This window comes from Xenopus tropicalis, chromosome 5 (genome assembly GCF_000004195.4).
Source record: "Xenopus tropicalis strain Nigerian chromosome 5, UCB_Xtro_10.0, whole genome shotgun sequence".
NCBI classification, from domain to species: Eukaryota; Metazoa; Chordata; class Amphibia; order Anura; family Pipidae; genus Xenopus; species Xenopus tropicalis.
Genome location: NC_030681.2, coordinates 106,763,362 through 106,785,381, shown reverse-complemented (window position 1 = coordinate 106,785,381; position 22,020 = coordinate 106,763,362). Strand labels below are relative to the sequence as shown.

Genomic DNA, 22,020 nt, shown 5'->3' with positions numbered 1-22,020 from the left:
GCTGTCCAACTAACCTCCCCATGAAGAATTTAAAGTCAACAACAATATGCTGCCATGTCTATGATGGGACAACAGCATCAGTTTGAGGACTATTTATAGGGCCACTAAATTTCCCCAAAAACATTTCAAATTAATTTGCTCAGAATGTTCTTCTGAGCACTTTTTAATTTTTAGCCGTTTTAAGGATATTTTTAGTTTTACACACTTTTTTTTTTTTTTTTTTTTTAAATTAAAAGCATAGGCAACACATTTTCAGTACAAACTCAATTTATTTGGTTCACATTGAACTTGGGTTCAATTCAGCAGTTCACATGAAAGAAGAGGGTATAACCTCACAATTCAGAATTTGCTAGGTACAAGAAGCCTGCAGAAACACACGGGCAGATTTATGAATATTCATTTCAGGAATTCTGCTGCTCTTCTGTGCTACAGGCTAAAAAAAGCTACTGATTCCTAGGTTGTTTTGCTGACACTACATCGACTACTAAAGACTGTGGATAGGGAACACTCTGACTGATCAGTCTATGGGCCAAACACACAATCAGCATACGAGCGCCACACGGCATACCTACTGCTTCAGAAACTAAAGGAAAAATCACTGGGAGCAGAAACTAAGAAATAATGCTCTGTCTATCATACAAATTCAAGTTACAACTTAATCTGTATTGAGAAATTATGATATCTTTTTTTTTTTTTAAAGAAGGAAATGTAAATAAAAAATTAACTAAACAAAATACTTTACCTCATGTAATGGAACTGTTGCATTATTCATTGGATGGTCTTCATGGTGCTCTGTGTGGCTCTCTGGAAGGTGTCCTATGTGCCCATTTGTCACTTTGCCTGCTACGGATTCAGGAATCTGGAATGGATGAGTCACCGGAGACAAGAGAATGCGCACCTTTGCACAAAACCATTGCCTGAATTCATCCTTCAAAATGAAAAAAAGAAGACACATTCCATGAAAAAGTCTACATAAAACATGCTTAATAAAAAAACATGAAAATAAGATGAGGGCAAAATAAGTAGGTGAACGCAAAGTCACTGGTTGTGGTACAGTTCTTTGAGTGCTCTGCCGCCATCTCTCCAGATGTCAAAGAAAGCTACTGCACTGTTCTAAACAGCACACATGAACAACAGAATAAAAATACAGAGCTTAACACTACTACACTTGCTGACTGTCTGGAACAATGCCAAAGATCACACAGAAATGGAGACCCTGGGTCAGGGCATTTTTCAACAGGAATGTCAGCCTGTGGCCTGTAGTAAGTAGAATATCAAATATTCTAACCTATGAGACTGGTAAACATAACGAATAGTAACCAATAAGATGTTTGCTTTTAAATAGTAAATGCATCCTGTCGATTGGTTGCTCTGGGTTACTGCTCCTGGGCAAACTTAGTACCTTTAGTCTCTTACAAATAGGTAATACGGCAACAGGGAATAGGGGAAGGGAGGCATTCATTATGCAGAGCAGCGTGGCCAATAAACCGGGACATGCAGCAGCCAAAATGCTCTTTATCTGCCCTGTAGCCATATAGATGAATGGGAGATATGCCGCTTATGGCAGCCACAGGTATTTGCAAAACAGGGATCAACTAGGAATTCAGGCATGTGTGCGCACAGATCAAAAACAAAGAACAGTAAGCAAGCAAAATGGAAACATACACAAAAATTCCTCCAAAGAGTGTTAAGAGTGTTATTTTTTCAGTATATGCTATAGTATAGTGCTTCTATGCAAAATTGAATAGGAATGCTGCAATAAACATTGTAAGCTCAGAGGCAGCAGATAATGTGCACATGTGCCAGTTCTAGCCAGATTTCATTCCACAAGTATTTCACAGACTTACAGTTGTTCTCAACAGCACAACATCACAGTCTTTCAGTGTCACTCGAGTACATGTTGCCTTGACACGCCACTTAGGCATCCAATACAGGAGGAGGAGGAGGAAGCCACCACTACACAACACTCCTATAGCTACAAGAGCTAGCTTCCAGCGGCACAGATTATATCCATCAATCTCCTGCAAGAACACACATAAATATTTACATATTTTATTTATAAGAATTTAAAGAGCAATATTCAGAGAGAGTTTTAACACAGACTTACCATTTCATCCTCCTCCCCCTTATTAATTTTTTCTCCTTTCTCCATACTTTCTGGACTCCTCAGACTGTCTTACAATCTTCAGAACACCAGCTATATGCTGAAATGCAACAAATAAAATTAATTCAGTATTAAACGTTTCAATTTTCCAAAATCTCTTATCTTACACGAAATACATACTTAGGAAACCTTAGGGCTGATTCACTAAGGTACGTTAAAACAAGCGCTATTTATACTATGCAGTAAAAATTTTATTGTGTCTTAACGCACGATTCACTAAAAGGATATTTGCGTTAATTTAGGCGCAATGTTGCGAATTAATGCACGTGTGCTACTTTAGCCATATACACTTTTGTGTGGGCAACGTTGGAAGATAGATCCTAATCAGATCTAGATCTAGAGATAATAAATATATATATATAAGGTGCTTGAGAGAGGGTCAGCACTCACAGGACTTATACAAACAAATTATTTTTATTAAAGAGGAGATTAACGTTTCGGCTAGCACTCTAGCTTTTATCAAACTGGTGAATACAACAAACACAGTGTCTAAAAAGCACAAAGTGGAAATAATAAGTACAAGCAAGTAATCAAAAGGTCTAAGCAGCAGCTTAAACAGAAACAAAAGTATCATAATTAACATGCTACTGTAGCAAGCTGTTAGAGGTGGGCAGAGAAAGTAACAAGTTTGTATCAATACAGTTCTGTTTCACATAAGCCCCATGAGTTGAAATAGACTCATAATCAAGAAAACTTGGTCAGTCAATGGAAACTTAAATAGGACTAAAACGGGTTGCTATGGTAACTGGTTGCCTTGGTAACACTACAATTTTTACACCACTCCCCATTGGGACAGTAGGGGTAAAGTATTAGTAATCAGAGGTTCATCACAATAAGTTCATTTGATTACAAATCCATGTATGTGGGGTGTGAATATACATACAAGGAATAGGTTGCTAGGTTGCCGGCATCATAGTAACCAGAGTCAAGTAGGTTAAAATGCCAGGTTAATCATCAAAAACGCTTGTTGTGGTTCATAAAACATCGGATTTTTGCAGGGGATAACATATCCCTGTCTAAAGTAGGAGATAATACACAGATGTGATTTGATATGGAAAGAAAGTGACATGTTGAAAGCTATCTCAAAGTAGAGCAGCACACCGTGAGAAAAGTAGAGATAAAATAAAGGTAAGTGGCTAAGGAGAGGAACCTCTGATTGAAAAGGACAAAGAAGAGTATTGTTGGAGTGTCGCAGTCTACGGCAGAGGGTTAAGGGCACCCATTGGAGGGTTTCAGACTCAGGTGGGTACTACACACAACACAGTTGTCATGGTCAGTTGGTCAATTGTGGAGGCATCTTGTCACCAATGAGTATAATAGATGGTGCAAAGAACCAAAAGGACGCTGGATACTAGGTGTGGTCCACCACCTGTCAAAACCCATACAGGAATTAGGGAGTAACCAGGGGCAAGGGACACACCACCCATCCAATAAAGCATCCAGTGGTGACGAACAGGTGTACCCAAATGTGGTTAGGCAGAGTATAATCAACCCTTTAGTGTGAGGGTACTTGCTGGTGAGTAAAAGGTTAGCAGAAAACATTGTAGACCAGACCAGACAGAGAATTTGGGGCCCATAATTAGCCATACTGCGTAATACAATGAGAAGAAACCTCTCTTCTCCTTGTCATTATGCAAAGGGGACCTCAGCGGATACCTGAACACTACGAGGTATATAATTATTTCTGTAGCCAGTTACCAAAGAAGCTCAGGGTTCGGAGCCCAAGAAGAAACTAGAAAGGGAAGTTTGAGAACAAACTTCATGTTGGGTTGAAAAACATCACTGAATGGGTAGTAAAAACCACTGTGCAAAGTCTGGGGACCCTGGTTTTAATAGTATTTGAATGGCAGCAACTTAAATTTCCCCACTGAAAGTCAACAAGTGATATCCGATTGGCGGTTGGTGGCTCCACCCCCTTTTTCTAACCTGGAACTGCAGTTACCCAGTGACTAATTCTGCAAAGTTTATGGACCCTAGGATTTATAGTTAAAGAACGGCAGCAGTTAAAATTTAAACCAATAAAAAGTCAATAGGTGAATTGTGGTTGGTGGGTGTGCCCCCTTTTTCTAACCTTGAGTCGAAGTCACCCAGTGACAAACAGTGGGCACCCTGGCATAAATAGTGTGAGAATGGTAGCATTTTAAATTTAAACCAATAAAATTCAGTGGATGAAATCTGATTGGCTGTTAGTGGCCCAACCCACTTTTCCTATTTTTGAACTGCAGTCCCCCAGTGACCAACTTTGCAAATTTTGGGGACTCGGGCATAAAAATTGTGAGACTGACAGCATTTTACACTTCACCATTGAAAGTAAATAGGTGAAATGTGATTGGCTGTTGGTGGCCCCGCCCAATTTTTTTTCAAACTTTGAACGGAAAATACCCAGTGACTAACTCTGGAAACTTTTAACAACCCTGAAACCAATATTTAAATAATGGAATCAGTTTAAATATAAACCAATTAAATCTAATAGGTGGAAATGGATTTGCTGTTGGTGGCTCCTCCCACTTGTTCTAACCTTGAATATGTAGTCATCTAGTGACTAACTGTGCAAAGTTTGGGAACCCTAACATAAATAGTGTGAGAAAAGCAGCATTTTAAATTTAAACAAAAAAATTCAATAGGTGAAGTCTGATTGGCTGTTGGTGGCTCCACCCACTTTTTAAAACCTAAAAATGCAGTCCCCTAGTGACCCTGGTGTTAATACTGTGAGAATGGCAGCAGGTTGAATTTCCCCATTGAAAATCAATAGTTAAAATCTGATTGGCTGTTGGTAGGCTCCACCCACTTTTTCTAACTCTGAACCGCAGTTACCTGGTGACTAGCTCTGCAAAGTTTGGAGACCTTAGTATTAATATTTAAAGAATGGCAGCAGTTTAAATGTAAACATATGAATTCTATAGGTGAAATATGATAGGTTGTTGGCCCTGCCCACTTTTCTAAACTTGAAACATAGTCACCCAGTGACAAACTGTGCAAAGTTTGGGGACCCTGACATTAACCATGTGAGAATGGCAGCAGTTAAAATTTCCCCACTGAAAACAATGAAAGAAATGCGATTGGCTTTTGGTGGCCCCGCCCACTTTTACTAACCTTGAGTACGAAGTCACGCAGTGACTGTGCAAATTTTGCGAACCCTAGCATCAAACCAATAAAATTCAATAGGTGAAATCTGATTGGCTGTTGGTGGCCCCGCCCACTTTTTCAAAACTAAAACTGCAGTCCCCTAGTGTCCAACTGTGAAAAGTTTGGGGACCCTGGTGTTGATTCTGTGAGAATGGCAGCAGGTTGAATTTCCCCATTTAGAGTCAATACGCAAAATCTGATTGGCTGTTGGTGGCTCCACCCACTTGCAAAAATACAAAAACCCTTAAATGCGTAGTCACCCAGTGTCTGACTATGCAAAGTTTGGGAACCCTGAACCCTGGAACAAACCAATAAAAATCAGTAGGTGAAATCTGATTGGTTGTTGGTGGCTCCTCCCACTTTCAAAACTAAAGCTGCAGTCCCCTAGTGACCAACTGTGAAAAGTTTGGGGACCCCGGTGTTACTACAGTCAGAATGGCAGCAGATTGTATTTCCCCATTGAAAGTCAATAGGTAAACTCTGACTGGCTGTTGGTGGCTCCATCCACTTTTTCTTACCTTGAACCACAGTTACCTGGTGCCTAACCCTGCAAAGTTTGGGGACCCTGGTGTTATTACTGTGAGAATGGCAGCAGGTTGGATTTCCACCAAGTCAATAGGTAACATCTGATTGGCTGTTCACAGCTCCGCCCACTTTTGGGCATCCAACAATCATCATATTTTCATTCAGGCTGAGCCCATGACTATGTGATTCAAGTTTGGGGAGTGAAGCCTCAAAGCTGTAAGATTGGCAGCAGTTTCAATTTCCCCATTAAAGTCAATGGGTGAAATGTGGTTGGCTGTTGTTGGCCCCTCCCACATTGGGGTCATCCAACAAATGTCGCTGTTTCATTCGGGGTAACCCCATGATTATGTTACTTAAGTTTGGGGGGTGTAGCTTCAAAGCTGCAAGTGCGGCAGCAGTTTGAAAATCTTCCCTGTCAAAGTCAATGGAAAAATTGGGGTGTTCGCTTAGAAAAGCACAAGCAACCTGCTCCGCTATAGGGCAAAGAAGTGTGGAGAGTTTGGGTGCTGTACCCCTAAAACTTTAGGAGGAGTAGCGTTTAGAGAATGGGGGGCGCTAAGAATAAGAAGTGGAAGAATAAGCCAAAGTCGAAGAACGGTATGTTGGGATTTTCAACCCAACATAATAAAGTATTATACCCAGTGGGGGCTGAAGTATAGAAAGTGTAAAGGACACAAAGATAAATAGGAGGATGAGTGCTAGTGCCAGGGAAAGAGTGAAAATACACATGTGGGGGCTATTGAATTAATAATACGGAGTGTGAGGGATACATAAATTCAAACATTATATGCATGTTGTTAATAATATGGAGAATAAGAGACAAGTTCATTGAGTCCTCGTGGGCTGATAGTGTCTAACTTATGTATCCATCTTAGTTCAGTTCTGAGTAAGTTTCTCTCGGTCACCCCCTCTTGGAGGGCTAGGGACAAAATCTATGATCATACTCCTCATACTGGCCAGTGTGTGCTTAAGTTCTAGAAAGTGTTTGGTCACCGGTGTATCCCCTTTACCTGTAGTGAGAGCTGTCCGTATTGCCGATCGATGATTGGCCATCCTGTCCCTGAAATTGGTGATGGTTTTACACACATAAACCAAACCACAGGGACACTTGATGATGTAGATTATAAATTTTGATGTACATGTGACCCTGTGCTTGATGTGGATAATCCTACCAAAATGAGGGTGGTTAAATGTGGCCCCTGTTGTCATCTGTCGGCATGTAGTGCAGTCTGTGCATCGGTAGCAACCTGCTTTTGTGGAGGGTAGCCACGTCGAGGTTTCCGTTCGTTGGTAGCAATGTGTGGGGTCACTCTTAACCAGTAGGTCCCTTAGGTTCCGTCCTCTTTTGTAGGCTATCCTTGGGGACACCTTAAACACAGGAGGTAAGGTTTTATCTTTTTGTAATACTGACCAGTGATTGTGGATTGCCTCAGTGATCTTTCTCGTGGAGGGGGTGTATGTTGTCAAGAAAGTTAGTCGGTCATCCTGTGCCTTATTGCTGGTTTTCATAGTCCTTATGAGCATAGAGTCCTGTGAAGAAAGAATAGCCTTTTCTTTGCTGGCTAGCAATTCATGCAGGGGGTAGCCTCTGTATGAAAACCGTTCCACCAGTTCATCAAGTTGAATCATCAGAGTATTACGACTGGAATTGTTGCGGACCATCCTCAGGATTTGTGAATATGGAATACTCCATAGAAGATGTGGGGAGTGAAATGACGTGTGATGTAATAAGGTGTTCCTATCTGTGGGCTTTCTGTATGTTTTAGTGCTGATGGTGGTACCAGTGATGCAGAGCTGTAAATCCAGAAATGGTAGATCAGTGGAACTGCAACAAGCTTAAAGCGTATAGGGGAGGGTAAGGAATTTAATTCATTAACCATCACATGGAACTGCTCGGTGGTGCCTGTCCACAGGAGAAACAGATCATCTATGAAACGCCACATTCTGTAAATGTAATCATTATAAGCAGAAAAACTATGTTGTTGCTCAAATTCAGTCATATACAGGTTGGCGAAAGCTGGAGCCACATTAGAACCCATACCTGTACCACTTAGTTGTAGATAGTAGCTGAGTTCAAATTTAAAATAATTCAGTTATAAACATAATTCAAGTAAATCAATCAAGAATTCTGTTTTGGGTCTAATACGGTTCTCAGCTTGTATTAGAAACTTGCGAACAACATCAATTCCTTGGTCTGTAGGGATGACAGTGTAGAGTGATGTGACATCCATCGTGGCGAGTAGTGTGTTGGGAGGTAGTGGAAAGGAAAAACAATGGGTTGAAGATAATAATCAACATATATAGCCAGAGGTTGTAGTACTGAATCACGGGCACAGACTATTGGTCTCCCCGGAGGGGTCACGTCATTCTTATGAATCTTTGGTAATGTGTACAGAACTGGGCACACTGGATGGTCTTGTGTAAGGAAGGAGTGTGTAGATTCTGAGATGAGACCCTGTAGAAGTGCACATTGTAGGACAGAATCCACCCGTTTTTTGTATTGGGCAGTGGGGTCCCCGTCAAGACATTTGTATACAGTGATGTCACTCAGTTGTCTAAGTACTTCTTTTCTATAGTCACAGTAATTGAGTACCACTACAGCCCCTCCCTTGTCTGCTGGTCGTATGACTATGTTGGGGTTATTGGAAAGTGTGGAGATTGCTACTTTTTCAGCATATGTGAGATTATTGCGAGGACTTTTGGATATGGGTTTCAGGGACTCGTCAATCAAAAGACGTGTAAATGCAGCTATTGATTTAGGGGTGTTAGGGGGCTCGTAATCACTTTTTGTGTGAAAGGGTGTAGATTTGGTTGTGGTTTGGGCTCTGAAGTGTTCTTTTAATTCCATTGTTCTCTGAAATTTGTGAATGTCAATCATAAGGTCAAGGGAATTACTTGTAGTTGTAGGTACAAATGAGAGTCCTTTAGTAAGGACCTGTTTCTCAGCGTCTGTTAATGTGTGGGAACTTAAAGGCTACCTCCTCCTTGGGGGATTGGCCCCTGGTGTGCGCTCGTTTAGACCCACCCCGTCTTTTGTGCGGTCTCCCCTGGTTCTTGACCTGGTGGTGGAACCTAAAAAAAGGGAGCCAGGGGTAGAGGAGGTTGAGTAATTAGCTAAGCTGGTAGTCGTATTGGATCTACCCCTAGCCCAGCCCCTACCTCTAATAAAGGAGTCAGAGTGTGAAGAGGAATAAGGAGAAGAGTCAACTGTGCTGGTTCTAAAGTGTACCCTGTTCTGTCTGTGTTGTCTTTAAGTTGGTTGTTCACCCCCAGTAAGCCACCTGTACACACGCCTATTCTGATAGTCAGCTGTAACAATCTGGACTTAGTTTCTTTTAAATTTGTGTAATTCAGCAGTATAGTGGATCAGCTGTTGGTCTAGCTTGTCCAGCCACTTTGTTTGCTTGTCAGAGCGTAGAGTGGTGAGGTTAGCCTGTTCAAAAGCCGCAATTTCAGTGTGAACCACGTTTAGATTTTTTGATACCTCCTCAATAACCAATAGCATTAGGTCCAGTGAACATTTGTTCAATATCTGGCACCAGCGTTTACAAAAATCAGTATTATTACGTCCAATGGTGGGTATATTTCTAACTCTGAAGCCACGGGGTATGTGCTGCTTCTTATAAAAGTCTGAAAGATAAATACCATGCAGTTCCAGGTCTATTTCTCTTTCTTTCAGTCTTAGCAGGTTGTGATAAATGTCATTAAAGGATGCAGTAGGAACAATATCATCGGCAGTTTCCTCAAACAAAATGCTAGCTGCTTCAGCATCTGAGAATTGCAATCCTGAAAGTGGAATATCTATATATATCTATAAGTAGAAAACCACTGGCACTCACGTATACAGAGTTAAGATTGCCTGGGTGCAGCCTTCAAAATAGGAAACAGAAGATGAACACGAAGAAGTCGCTCTCACAGGTCTTATGTGCAAAAATAAAGTATCTTTTTTATTGTATGTGAACTGACGTTTCGGCTGAACACCTCAGCCTTTCTCAAACTTTGAGAAAGGCTGAGGTGTTCAGCCGAAACGTCAGTTCACCATACAATAAAAAAAGATACTTTATTTTTGCACATAAGACCTGTGAGAGCGACTTCTTCGTGTTCATCATATATATCTATATATCTATATTTATATATCTATATATCTATATTTATATATCTATATCTATATATCTATATCTATCTATATATCTATATATCTATAGAGAGAGAGAGAGAGAGAGAGAGAGAGAGAAATATAGATATAGATATATATATATATATATATATATATATATATACACACACACACACACACACACACACACAGGTATCGGACCCCTTATCCGGAAACCCGTTATCCAGAAAGCTCCGAATTACGGAATGCCCGTCTCCCATAGACTCCATTTTAATCAAATAATTCAGAATTTTAAAACTGATTTTCATTTTTCTATGTAGAAATAAAACAGAACCTTGTAATTGATTCCAACTAAGATATAATTAATCCTTATTGGATGCAAAACAATCCTATTGGGTTTAATTAATGTTTTATTGATTTTTTAGTAGACTTAAGGTATGGAGATCCAAATTACGGAAAGACCCCTTATCCGGAATACCCTTGGTCCCGAGCATTCTGGATAATGGGTCCTATACCTGTATATATATATATATATAGATAGATAGATAGATAGATAGATAGATAGATAGATAGATAGAGAGAGCGAGCGAGCGAGCGAGAGCGAGTTTTGTAGTTGGACATGGGAGTGTGTCCTTGCAAGTCTTTGCTGGCATTAGCGGGTGACTCCAGTACTGCACACATCTCTATATATTGATGACTATATTGAGTGCTGCTTGCTGTGTTCTACAACAGTTCTCTCCAGCGATTCCTACTCATCTGGATAAAGCTTAGCTGCCACTACAGGATAAAAGAGCAAGGCACTTGCCTGTGACGGAGCTAAAAAGCACTATACAATTGTTGCTTATTTTGCCCAAGTCTAAGGTTGATGGTACAGTGGGTGTTATACATCCGACATTGGTGCACCTTCTACCTTTGCAAGTATTCCCATGCCCTTTCCTTCAGCTAAAGTAGGGTGCTTTATATGCAACAATCTTTTCGGGGCTAGCTCCTTATACAGGCAATGTACTTCCCATGCAACTAAAGTTTATAAATAAGGTCATACATAAGCAGATATTGGCTGAAAAGTTTTGATTTGGTAGCCTATTCGCAAAATGAAAAATACTGTTATCCAAGAACTGCATCTGACAAGAGCCAACAAATCTTGTTTGGTTATCAAGCTAAACTTATGTAACTAGGTATGCGCAGCCAACTTAACCCACAGAACCAATTAGCAGGAATCACAAGGTCAGCTATTGCTTAAAGGAGAAGGAAAGGCTAAGTCACTTGGGAGTGCTAAAATGTTAAGCACCCCCAAGTGATTTTAATCGCTTACCGCGTACCCAGGGCTGGTGCCCCTGTTACGAGAAAACAGCACCAGCCCAGGGTACCTGGAGGGGTACCAGCCCAGGGTCAAAGTTAAGCAATTCAAGTCACTTGGGGGTGCCTAACATTTTGGCACCCCCAAGTGACTTTGCCTTTCCTTCTCCTTTAATGAGAATTTGTAAAGTTATGCCCATGGACTGTTAGGAATAAAACAAAATATGAATGGGTTACAGTTACATGTACCTTACTTGCATTAGTTGGTCATACAAGTTAAGATGTTTCCCTGGAATACTCACCTTGATCAGGCTGTTAAGCTCACAGTAAAAGCAAGCTCCCAGGGCTAGGACTGTACCTACAGCTCTGCACACTAAGAGGGAATGAGCCAACTATATGAAAAGCTCTGCACACAGAGGGGATGAGTCAACCATATAAAATCTGTGGTCTTTATGCAAGTGTGGCAAGAAGCCATTACTGAAAAAGAACCATGCTAAAGAACATCTTTAGCAAAAAATCTAACACTACCTATACCACAAAAACATACCATTCCTACAAAAATATTGTGGCGGCGGCAGCATCATTATAGAGGGACTATTAGGTCAGTGGCACATGGAGTATTTATTATGCTGCTGTCATCCAGCACCTGTCACAGCTCTGTGTAGGATGCTTTACATTCAACAGTATTAAAATATTGTTCAAATATAATGTCAAAACTGATTTGTGTAGAATTTGTTGTTCATTAAACAGATAAGTGGTCAGGTGTTCAGACAATTTAGCAAGGTATTTATATACGTTATGTGTGTGTACACCAACAGTTATAAGACAATGACATGCATTCCTAAAGTTATTTCCATTACACTGTTAAACAAACACAATAGGTCATTTACATTACTTTCTGCCCAAAACCAGCAGTCTCAGCTAAGCAACGGAGCAACAAACAACTATTTATCCTATTTTTACTCTTCAAAAACAGTTCATGTTCTCTTACATAATGACTTAATTGCCCAACTTAGTAAATTCAGTCATTAAAAAACAAACCACATAAAGTGCAAAGAATCAAGTAAGCTAGGAGCACCAGAGTATCCATAGTAGAGGTTAGATAAAATTAGAAATAAATTAAAATTACTTTGCAAACTACGAGGCACATTTATAAAAATGGCAAACTAACTTTCACACATTGATAAATATGCTTGTAAAAATCCCACAGGAATAAATAGAAAGTGGGTGAAGTTTTCTGTGCTGAGCTCTAATCTAACGTTTTACAAGTCATTCCAGAAATATGCCTAAAAATGTCACTAATCGGTCCCATTTAGGAGAGTATGTGGCATATTGCCAAGGCACCAAAATCGTCTGAAGCCCTCTTGGTATCTGAGAATGGGGATTTCCACAGCAAGCAGCCCTGAGTCACATGTGATGCCCTGTAATTCACATTGAGTGGATTATACACAAGGGTGGCTGTGGAAACACAGAACTCTGCTAATGTGACTCAGTGTTTATAGCAAATAGCGCCGTGCACAGCAACAAGATGTCACACATTGAAGTTCAGCCTGAAGGAAAGAAATTAAAAGAAACTGCAAATGTTAAAGTTACAACACAGTTCAAAAAAGACATAGTAACTGCAGTTTTGAACACAATAACATTTTATTGCTGATAATATTATTGGAATAGTGTCATTCAAGCTGTTGCACAACTTGCTGCTTCCCTCTGGGGGAAGGTAGGAGAAGCTGGAAGTTATAGCTGCACATGCAATTTCTTTCCCTGAATGACCACTTTAGTCATTCCATTAGAACAGCACCCACCCCCTTACAGAGAAAGATGACTCTATAACAGTTGGATGAATAAGGATGTACTGCCTTGCTGCAAGGCTGACTTCACCACCAGTCTAGATTTTCAGCCAGAGGAGAAGCTCCAAAAACATCCCTGTTGCCTCCCATTTTCTTGAAAAGCACAATGTAATATCACAGATACTGGTGATTTTAGTCTCAAACTGCACTGCCTGTGCCATCGTTATATATTTTCCATTCAACTGAAGATGACAGTGGCAGATAGGGGTGCTCCTTAGTTGGCAGCGAGAACGCCCTATGCGCCATAGTCCTAAAACTATTTAAACATTAATTATAAAGAAAAATAATGATACAAACACACAGTAAATATACAGTTATGAATGCTCCTGCTTCAAAAGCATTTGCAGGATTTACAAAGTATGCAAATGTTTTCATTATCTGTATATTAATTTGTGCACTCCTCAGACAAGAAGGGCAGGGTGCAAAGTAAATGACTTTCCTGCCCATCAGCTGAAGCCACTAATCCAGGCAGATATAAAATAAATTATTTTTATTATAAAGGAGTTTTCTTTTGTCATTTCCCAACCTTTTTGGAAAGTAGGGCTAAATCCAATAAAGCCTTTAGAAGTTTTGCAACAGAGCCAAACCAATGAAAGTCACTTCAGTATGAGAAATGATTCACCCAGCTTGCTAAGAAGGGGAGCCATTTGTAATTATTCATAATAAAAAACAAAACTGTAAGCAATGTTGACTCCAAGCCACATACACTGAACACTATACACTGAACCAACTGTGGTGCACTTCATACATTTAGAAACACATAATTTTGTACTTATTCTGACTCACTTAGAGCCTGTTAAAAAAAAAAAAAAAAAACACAGCACACATGGTTTTCAAAAGTGTAAATGAAGGACCATTTTTTGGGCACATAGCCAAAAAATATAGGAGGGAACATTGATGTATCTATGTCACATAATTCATTTATCTTATTCTTACTTTAAGCAAGACTATTTAAAAGCAAACTTTTTTTTTTATATTTCAGCTGAATGGCTCCAACCAGGTAACATTCTACAATTATGTGTTTTGTATAATTAAAAGTATAATTATTAGTGAAATATTTACGTAAACGTGTAAAAGTAAACAAATGCATTACGCAAGAATAAAATAAAAAAAAAACACATGAAAAGAGTAAAAAAAAGACACATTTGAGAAGATTACCTCTTTCTAGCTGGGGTTGATCAACCTCTCGTTCTGATTCCTTGGGTTATCAATGGCCAAATGAGGCAGGTCTTATTAACTTACAGTATATCAAGAAGGGAAGTCCTGTTACACAACTATTTTGTCTAAAAATCTAAAAAAAGGTCTCGGAGGGCCTTTCAGACCTCTTTATCTGAAGATTACAGTATCAAACAAATTTGGCACTGTTTGTTTATTTGGAACAATTGCAAGCTCTAATCGGACCCTCTTAGAGGATATGCCTTCAGAACCCAGACAAGTGCTGTGGCTCATTCTATTCAACTCTAACAGACAGCTCACAAAGTTCTAGGACAGAGTTCCATGTGCATGCATGAGTCTTGATGTTATCTCCGCGGCTAAAATACTATAGGATATTATGCTGCTGACCAAACCCTTCCTTTCATTTACAATGAAAAGATCTTTGTAGAGCAATACCAGCAATGGAAAAAAAAACCCATAAAAATGTAAACCTCCAAAGTAACCATGCAATGCCAACAGTATATTGGGGGGGATCACATATTAAATCAAGGATCTATCACGTCCTTCAAAGGTTAAAGACTTACAGATAACTTATATGTTATATATGTCAGGTAACAGCCCTTTCTTGTTTTTCCAAAGTAGTTAAAAAGCACCTTTTATTATGAATCAAAAGTGACAAGCTACACAGGCTATGCAGTGTGTCTTACAGTTTCTATACATGGTTCATCTGTCACATGTATTTAAGCATGAATATGGACAAGGGAGACATGAAAAAAGTAGTTCATAAGAAAATTTTAAATTTAAACCCTCAGCATTTAAATACTCTGTGGATTAAAGTTTCTATTTTATTAGAGATAATTATGTTGGGTTGAAAAACCAAACATGCTGTTCATCTACTTCAGCTTATTCTTCTGCTTTTTCTTCTTCTTCTTAGCACCCCCCCCCCCCCGGTTTCTAAACGCTACTCCTCGTACAGTTTTAGGGGTACAACACCCAAACTCGCCACACATCTTCGCCCTACAGTGGAGCAGGTTGCTTGTGCTTTTTTAAGCGATTCCGCCCCCCATTTTTTTGTGGTGCCGCTTCCAAACAGCCCAATTTTCCCATTGACTTTGACAGGGAAGTTTTTCAAACTGCTGCCACTCTTAGGGCAGTGACACCCGCACCGCAACAAATCTCCATCGTCACGGGTGACTAATCCCCCCACAATGCCAACCCACCGGTTAGAATGTAAATCGTCTGTGGGATGGCATTTGTGTCGCTGTGATCTCCCGCAGTCACCCAAAGTTTCCTCTGAAGAAAACTTCAGGCGACTCGGGAGATCCCACTGGCAATTTACATTCTAGCATTACATTTATGGCATTGCGGGGAGATTAGTCGCCCACGACAACAGAGATTTGTCATGGCACGACAAATCTCCCCGTGTGTCACTGCCCTGCAACAACATTTGTTGGATGACCCTAAAGTGGGAGGGGCCAACAACAGCCAACCAAATTTCACCTATTGACTTTTATGGGGAAATTGAAACTGCTGCCAATCTTACAGCTTTGAGGCTACACTCCCCAAACTTGAATCACATAGTCATGGGGTCAGCCTGAATGAAAATACGATGATTGTTGGATGACCAAAAGTGGGCGGAGCTGTGAACAGCCAGTCACTGGGTGACTTTGTACTCAAGGTTAGAAAAAGTGGGCTTTACATATTAATTACGCCGGGGTCCCCAAACCTTGCAGAGTTAGTCACCAGGTAACTGCAGTTCAAGGTTATAAATAAGTGGGTTGGAGCCACCAAAATCAGATTTTACCTACTGACTTTCAATAGGGAAGTTCAACCTGCTACCATTCTCACAGAATTAACACCAGGGTCCCCAAACTTTTCACAATTGGTCACTGGGGGACTGCAGTTTTCGTTTTGAAAAGTGGGCAGAGCCAACAACAGCCAATCAGATTTCACCTATTGATTTTTATTGGTTTGATGCCAGGTTTCCCAAACTTTTCACAGTCAGTCACTGGGTGACTTTGTACTCAAGGTTAGAAAAAGTGGGCTTGGCCTACAACAGCCAATCAGAGGATCGGGTACAGAGGGTGGTTGTTAATGGTACATTCTCTACTTGGAATAAGGTCCTCAGTGGGGTCCCTCAGGGTTCTGTACTGGGTCCACTTTTGTTTAATTTGTTCATAAATGACTTAGGGGAGGGTATTATGAGTAATGTATCAGTGTTTGCAGATGACACAAAACTCTGCAGACCAGTCAATTCTATCCAGGATGTGACATCCCTGCAGCAGGATCTTGACCAACTGGCAATCTGGGCAGCTAAGTGGCAGATGAGATTTAATGAGGATAAATGTAAGGTCATGCACCTGGGATGTAAAAACATGCAAGCCCCGTATACCCTTAATGGGACTGCACTAGGCAAATCCATAATGGAGAAGGACCTTGGAGTCCTTGTAGATAATAAACTTGGCTGTAGCAAGCAATGCCAGGCAGCAGCTGCAAGGGGAAACAAGGTTTTGAGCTGTATTAAAAGGGGTATAGATTCACGGGAGGAGGGGGTTATTCTTCCCCTTTACAGAGCGCTGGTAAGGCCCCATCTAGAATATGCTGTTCAGTTTTGGTCTCCAGTGCTCAAACGGGACATTACTGAGTTAGAGAGGGTCCAGAGAAGGGCAACTAAGCTGGTAAAGGGTATGGAAAGTCTCAGTTATGAAGAAAGACTGGCCAAGTTGGGTCTGTTTACACTGGAGAAGAGGTGCTTAAGAGGTGACATGATAACTATGTATAAATATATAAAGGGATCATATAATAACCTTTCTAATGTTTTATTTACCAGTAGGTCCTTCCAACGGACACGAGGGCACCCACTCCGTTTAGAAGAAGGGAGGTTCCATTTAAACATTCGGAAAGGATTTTTTACAGTGAGAGCTGTGAAGTTGTGGAATTCCCTCCCCGAATCAGTCGTGCTGGCTGATACATTATATAACTTTAAGAAGGGGCTGGATGGATTCTTAGCAAGTGAGGGAATACAGGGTTATGGGAGATAGCTCTTAGTACTAGTTGATCCAGGGACTGGTCCGATTGCCATCTTGGAGTCAGGAAGGAATTTTTTCCCCTCTGTGGCAAATTAGTGAGGCTTCAGATGGGGTTTTTTGCCTTCCTCTGGATCAACTAGTAGTTAGGCAGGTTATATATAGGCATTATGGTTGAACTTGATGGACGTATGTCTTTTTTCAACCCAACTTACTATGTTACTATGTTACTATGTAGATTTAATATGTTTAAAGTTAAACTGCTGCCATTCTTTATATATTAAGTTGGTCACTGGGGGACTGCAGTTCAAAAATAAGAAAAGTGGGTTGGGCTACTAACAGCCAATCAGATTTAATCAATTGAATTTTCATTTGGTTTAAATGTAAAATGCTGTCATTTTCACACTATTTATGCCAGAGTGCCCACTGTTTGACTTCGATTCAAGTTAAGAAAAAGTGGGCACACCCACCAATCACAATTTACCTATTGACTTTTATTGGTTTAAAATTCAAACTGCTGCTGTTCTTTAACTATTAATCCTAGGGTCCATAAACTTTGCAGAGTTAGTCACTGGGTAACTGAAGTGCCAGGTTAGAAAAAGGGGGTGGAGCCACCAACCACCAATCAGATGTCACTGGTTGACTTTCAGTGGGGAAATTTAAATTGCTGCCATTCAGACAGTATTAAAACCAGGGGCCCCAAAAATTGCACAGTGGTTTTTACTATATAACTGTGGTCCAAGGTTAGAAAAAGTGGGCGAAGCCAACAACAGATCAGATTTCACTCAGTGACTTCACGTTTTTCAACCCAACATGATGTTTGTTCTTAAACTTCCCTTTCTAGTTTACCATTTGCTTCTCTATTTCAAGACCATTTCTGGAAACAAAAGATTGATTTACCGTTCGACCATTACTTCCCAAAACTGGCCAGCATTCCATGGCAATATATGTTTTCACAATATCCTCATAATATATTGGCAATTCTGCACTAAGGGATACATAGAAAATATATAAAGCTATGTAAGTCAGCATATTGACTTTTCATATTCATTACATATCCTCAGCAGAGATTTCCAAAGCTTGTATAATAAAATAGCAAAATAGTTCATAATAAGGAAACTAAGAACGTGAAGTTTCGCTCAGCAATAGAAGTTGCCAACAATAGGAATGACATAATAGCAGCATGAATACATGGAAAATGAACACAAAGCTCTATACTCCCTCGTTTTAATCACTTCCTATCTTAAGAATTTGGGTTTTGAGGCTCGCTTTTGTTTAGTGTTTAGACTTTAGGAAGACTATTGTGTGTTAGCAAATGCAGGCACATATTTACATTTCTGGAATGCTGAATACTTAAAGTATTCTATTTTGGTACGGACCGCTAAATATATAGAATGCATATGGGAACCTAAACACTTGCAGGTACACTAATAGATCCCTCATAAAACCAACTCAGACTAACATATCATAAAACTTTTGTTACTATTTTCTGCAGAAGCTTGATTAGTAGGGGTTGCATCTCTGTTGGAAATACCTTTATGTTCTCTGTACTGCCTATGTATTAATTCAATGGGTTATTTCTACCAATGAAATTCCAATGAATAACCTTATCTGTTCATTACTAGGCCAAATCCCTGCTACAATATTTAAAGGGCAATGGTACATGGTACAATTTGACCGCCACTGTGCTCTGGCAGAGAACAGCATCAGTCAAAAAGCCCCTTTGTGCCCAACACTGGTGTTATACAATAAGAAGTGCACTGGCTGACACACATGAAGTGGTGACAGAGAGACCTCTACACCAAAACACTAGTTGGGTGCACATGGCCAGATCTGCTTGTTTGGAGAGACAGCCAAAATAGCAGGTTTTTGCCCAATGTGGCAGCACAATGGGCCAAATTGGGATGACTGAATTGCTTGGCTGCCAGGAAGAAGATCGCATTGACACACTTTAACCTGTCTGTAAGTCATCAGCTCATGTATTTCCACTTTAATATTGGTTAAGCAAACAGGCCTCAGGGATGTCATTGATGCTTTAAAGGTATGTTGCAGAATGGCCTTTGCAACTGGTCTTTATTATTTATTTTTTTATAGTTTTTTAATTATTTTCCTTCTTTTTCTAACTCTTTGCAGCATTGAAATGGGGGTCACTGACCCCGGCAGCCAGAAAACTAGTGCTCTGTGAGGTAAAAGTTTTATTGTTACTGTTTCTTATTATTACTTATCTTGCTATTCAGGCCTTTATTCAGACATTCCTTTGTAGCACTTCATACATTGTATAAATTGTCATCATCCAATACAATGTGTCTGAGCCTCACATTCAGCTGAGGACAATCTATTCACTCATTACACTCACCTCTAATAATGCCTGAAATTTTAAAAAATTCCTTTGTTGGTTTTAACACAATACAAATACCCACAATAAGTAAGCCCTAGGGCCACACGATCGAATTACAATGAGAATATAAACCATCAGATTGAGGAGCGCATCAACTCACTGATCTTGCGTTAAAAGTCTAATCTGTCTGATTTTCAGCCAAATTTTGGTCTGGTAGGCCCACCGAAGGGCCCCATACACAGGACAGATGATATTGAATCATCACTGATTCCTACCCGAAGGCATGGACTCCAATGCTCATGTCTCTAAGGCACCAGCCAACAGACAGCATGGGCGTGTGGGTCCACCTTCGCCGAAACTAGGGTGAGCCCCAACAGTTCGTTGGACTCCCCTTTGCCTTGCAACTAGGAGGAGCCTCATCTACCCTGGGTTCTGCCAGTCCGAAGGACCCAAATCAACAGCTTTAATCCGCCCATGTATGGCCACCTATAATCCATACTCTGATTTCTTTAGGAGAGCAATCTCTTTCCAGTTGTGATCATTCTTGTACCAATGCAAAGAGTATTACCTTACCAAACACCTGTGCAAGCTTTACCTTCTCCAATCTCTGTAGTCATCCCATGGAAATGCTGTATTTACATATGCAAAGCATGCACAACTGCTTGTGTCATAAAAAGAAGAGTCTGAATACTCAAAAGTTCTCTAATTTTTATAGATGACAAGAGGACAGAACCATCATGTAAATATATATTAACAGATTGTGCCAAGGATCTGTCTGTCCAACAGTCCTTGGAGGAATTTTACTCTATTTTTACTTACATAAGTTTTTTTTTTGACAACCTAAGCTTTCTAAATCTGCCTTTTTTTGTGTAATTCCACTTTTGCAACAAAATGTCACTTACGGTAAATTAATCAGTCACAGTATATTTTGGAAATTAGATATTCAGAAATAGTCTATTTCAAACTAACCAACAATAAACAACTAAAGCTGATATTTCTAAATATCAATATAAAAGCCTGCCTCAAAGCCTACATTTCACAGTACCATATCTCCCACGTCAGTAGTCATAACTATTTATGGACAAAAACATTTGCCAAAGATGAATTTGCAGCAAAATCTCCAACATTTCCTGTGATTTTTTTTTTTCTTGCAAATCTGCTACAAAACACCCCAGCAAAAATTGCTAAAGCAGCTCGAGCAGGAAATGCCAATTATGTCTGCAACGCCTTTGCCAAGCAAGAGATCTCTCCTGCTTGGCACAGGCATTGAGGACAGAAATTACAGCAATGTCTGTACCAAAAAGAAGCGATCCTCCACTTGGCACAAGCATTGCATGTGAGAGGAGGTCCGAGGGAGTTCAACCTGAAAGGACTGAGCATTGTCAACCTGGTATTGAGAAACATATACTGTTGGAACTTTATAATGGGTGATGCAGATACAGCTAAATTGTGGGTTAATAAAAAGTAAATAAAAGAACACCTGGTATCAAACAATTTTTAAATCTTCGGAGGCAATATTAAAAAGGTAAGAGAGGACAGGCCAAACAAGTACAGGTATAGGATCTTGAAACCCATTATTCAGAAAGTTCCGAATTACAGAAAGGCCATCTCCCATACCCTCCATTTTAAACAAATGATTTTTAGAAATTATTTCCTTTTTCTCTGTAATATTAAAACAGTACCCTGTACTTGATCCCAACTAAGATATGATTAATCCTTATTCCATGCAAAACAATCCTATTGGATTTAGCTAATGTTTAAATGATTTTTTAGTAAACTTAAAGCATGGAGATCCAAACTATGTTAAGATCCCTTATCCGGAAGACCCCAAGTCCCAAGCATTCTGGATAACAGATCTCATACCTGTAGTATACACTACAAATTAAATAAGTAACATAGTGCTTCCCTTAGCTCTCTCCCACCTCCCAGCCCCCAAGATCTTCTCATTGTTCATTGCAGAGGAGATGTAAATAAAAAACAAGCAACCTGCATGAATTTTGTGTGTCAAAAGAGCCCCGAGAAGCAATGTAAGTATACATTCTGCTGAATCCAAAATGGGTAAATATGTATTTTTGCTTCAACTACCAAAATGCAACATTTTGCTAAAAAGTTGACAGTTTTTATGAAATATTGGAGAACCCGTTCATCTTATGCCCCATGTCAATAGGTATATAGGTACACAGGAGAAAAGCTCAAAAATATGAACTTCAGGAAATTTATATCTATAGTAACAAGTCAAATCAACTGGACTTGCTGCATTTTTTTTTAGATTCCAAAGAAAATTACAAAGTTGAACATCAAATTTAGATTTGTTTTGGAAATGTACAATGCATTTTAGTCTCACCATATGGAGCTACAGAGTAAGAATATTGTCTTTATAAAAAGTGTTTGCATTGTATCATGTCTGTAGTAAGAATAAGAGCGAA

At 39.8% G+C, this 22,020-nt stretch overlaps 1 protein-coding gene across 3 annotated transcripts in view; it reads right to left on the bottom strand.

The window, feature by feature from the left end:
- The window catches only part of atp13a3 (ATPase type 13A3), a 77,898-nt gene that overhangs the window by 45,578 nt on the left and 10,300 nt on the right, over positions 1-22,020 (bottom strand). For 2 of the 3 annotated variants that reach the window (XM_031902120.1, XM_031902119.1), the window contains exons 2-4: positions 2,108-2,204; positions 1,848-2,021; positions 743-928 (exon numbers count right to left, since the gene is read on the bottom strand). In XM_031902120.1, coding sequence (XP_031757980.1) covers positions 743-928; positions 1,848-2,021; positions 2,108-2,152 — 405 coding nt within the window. In that variant the 5' untranslated portion in view covers positions 2,153-2,204. Of the gene's footprint in view, positions 1-742; positions 929-1,847; positions 2,022-2,107; positions 2,205-22,020 lie in introns of those variants that run through there. The other variant, XM_031902121.1, reaches the window with a different exon arrangement.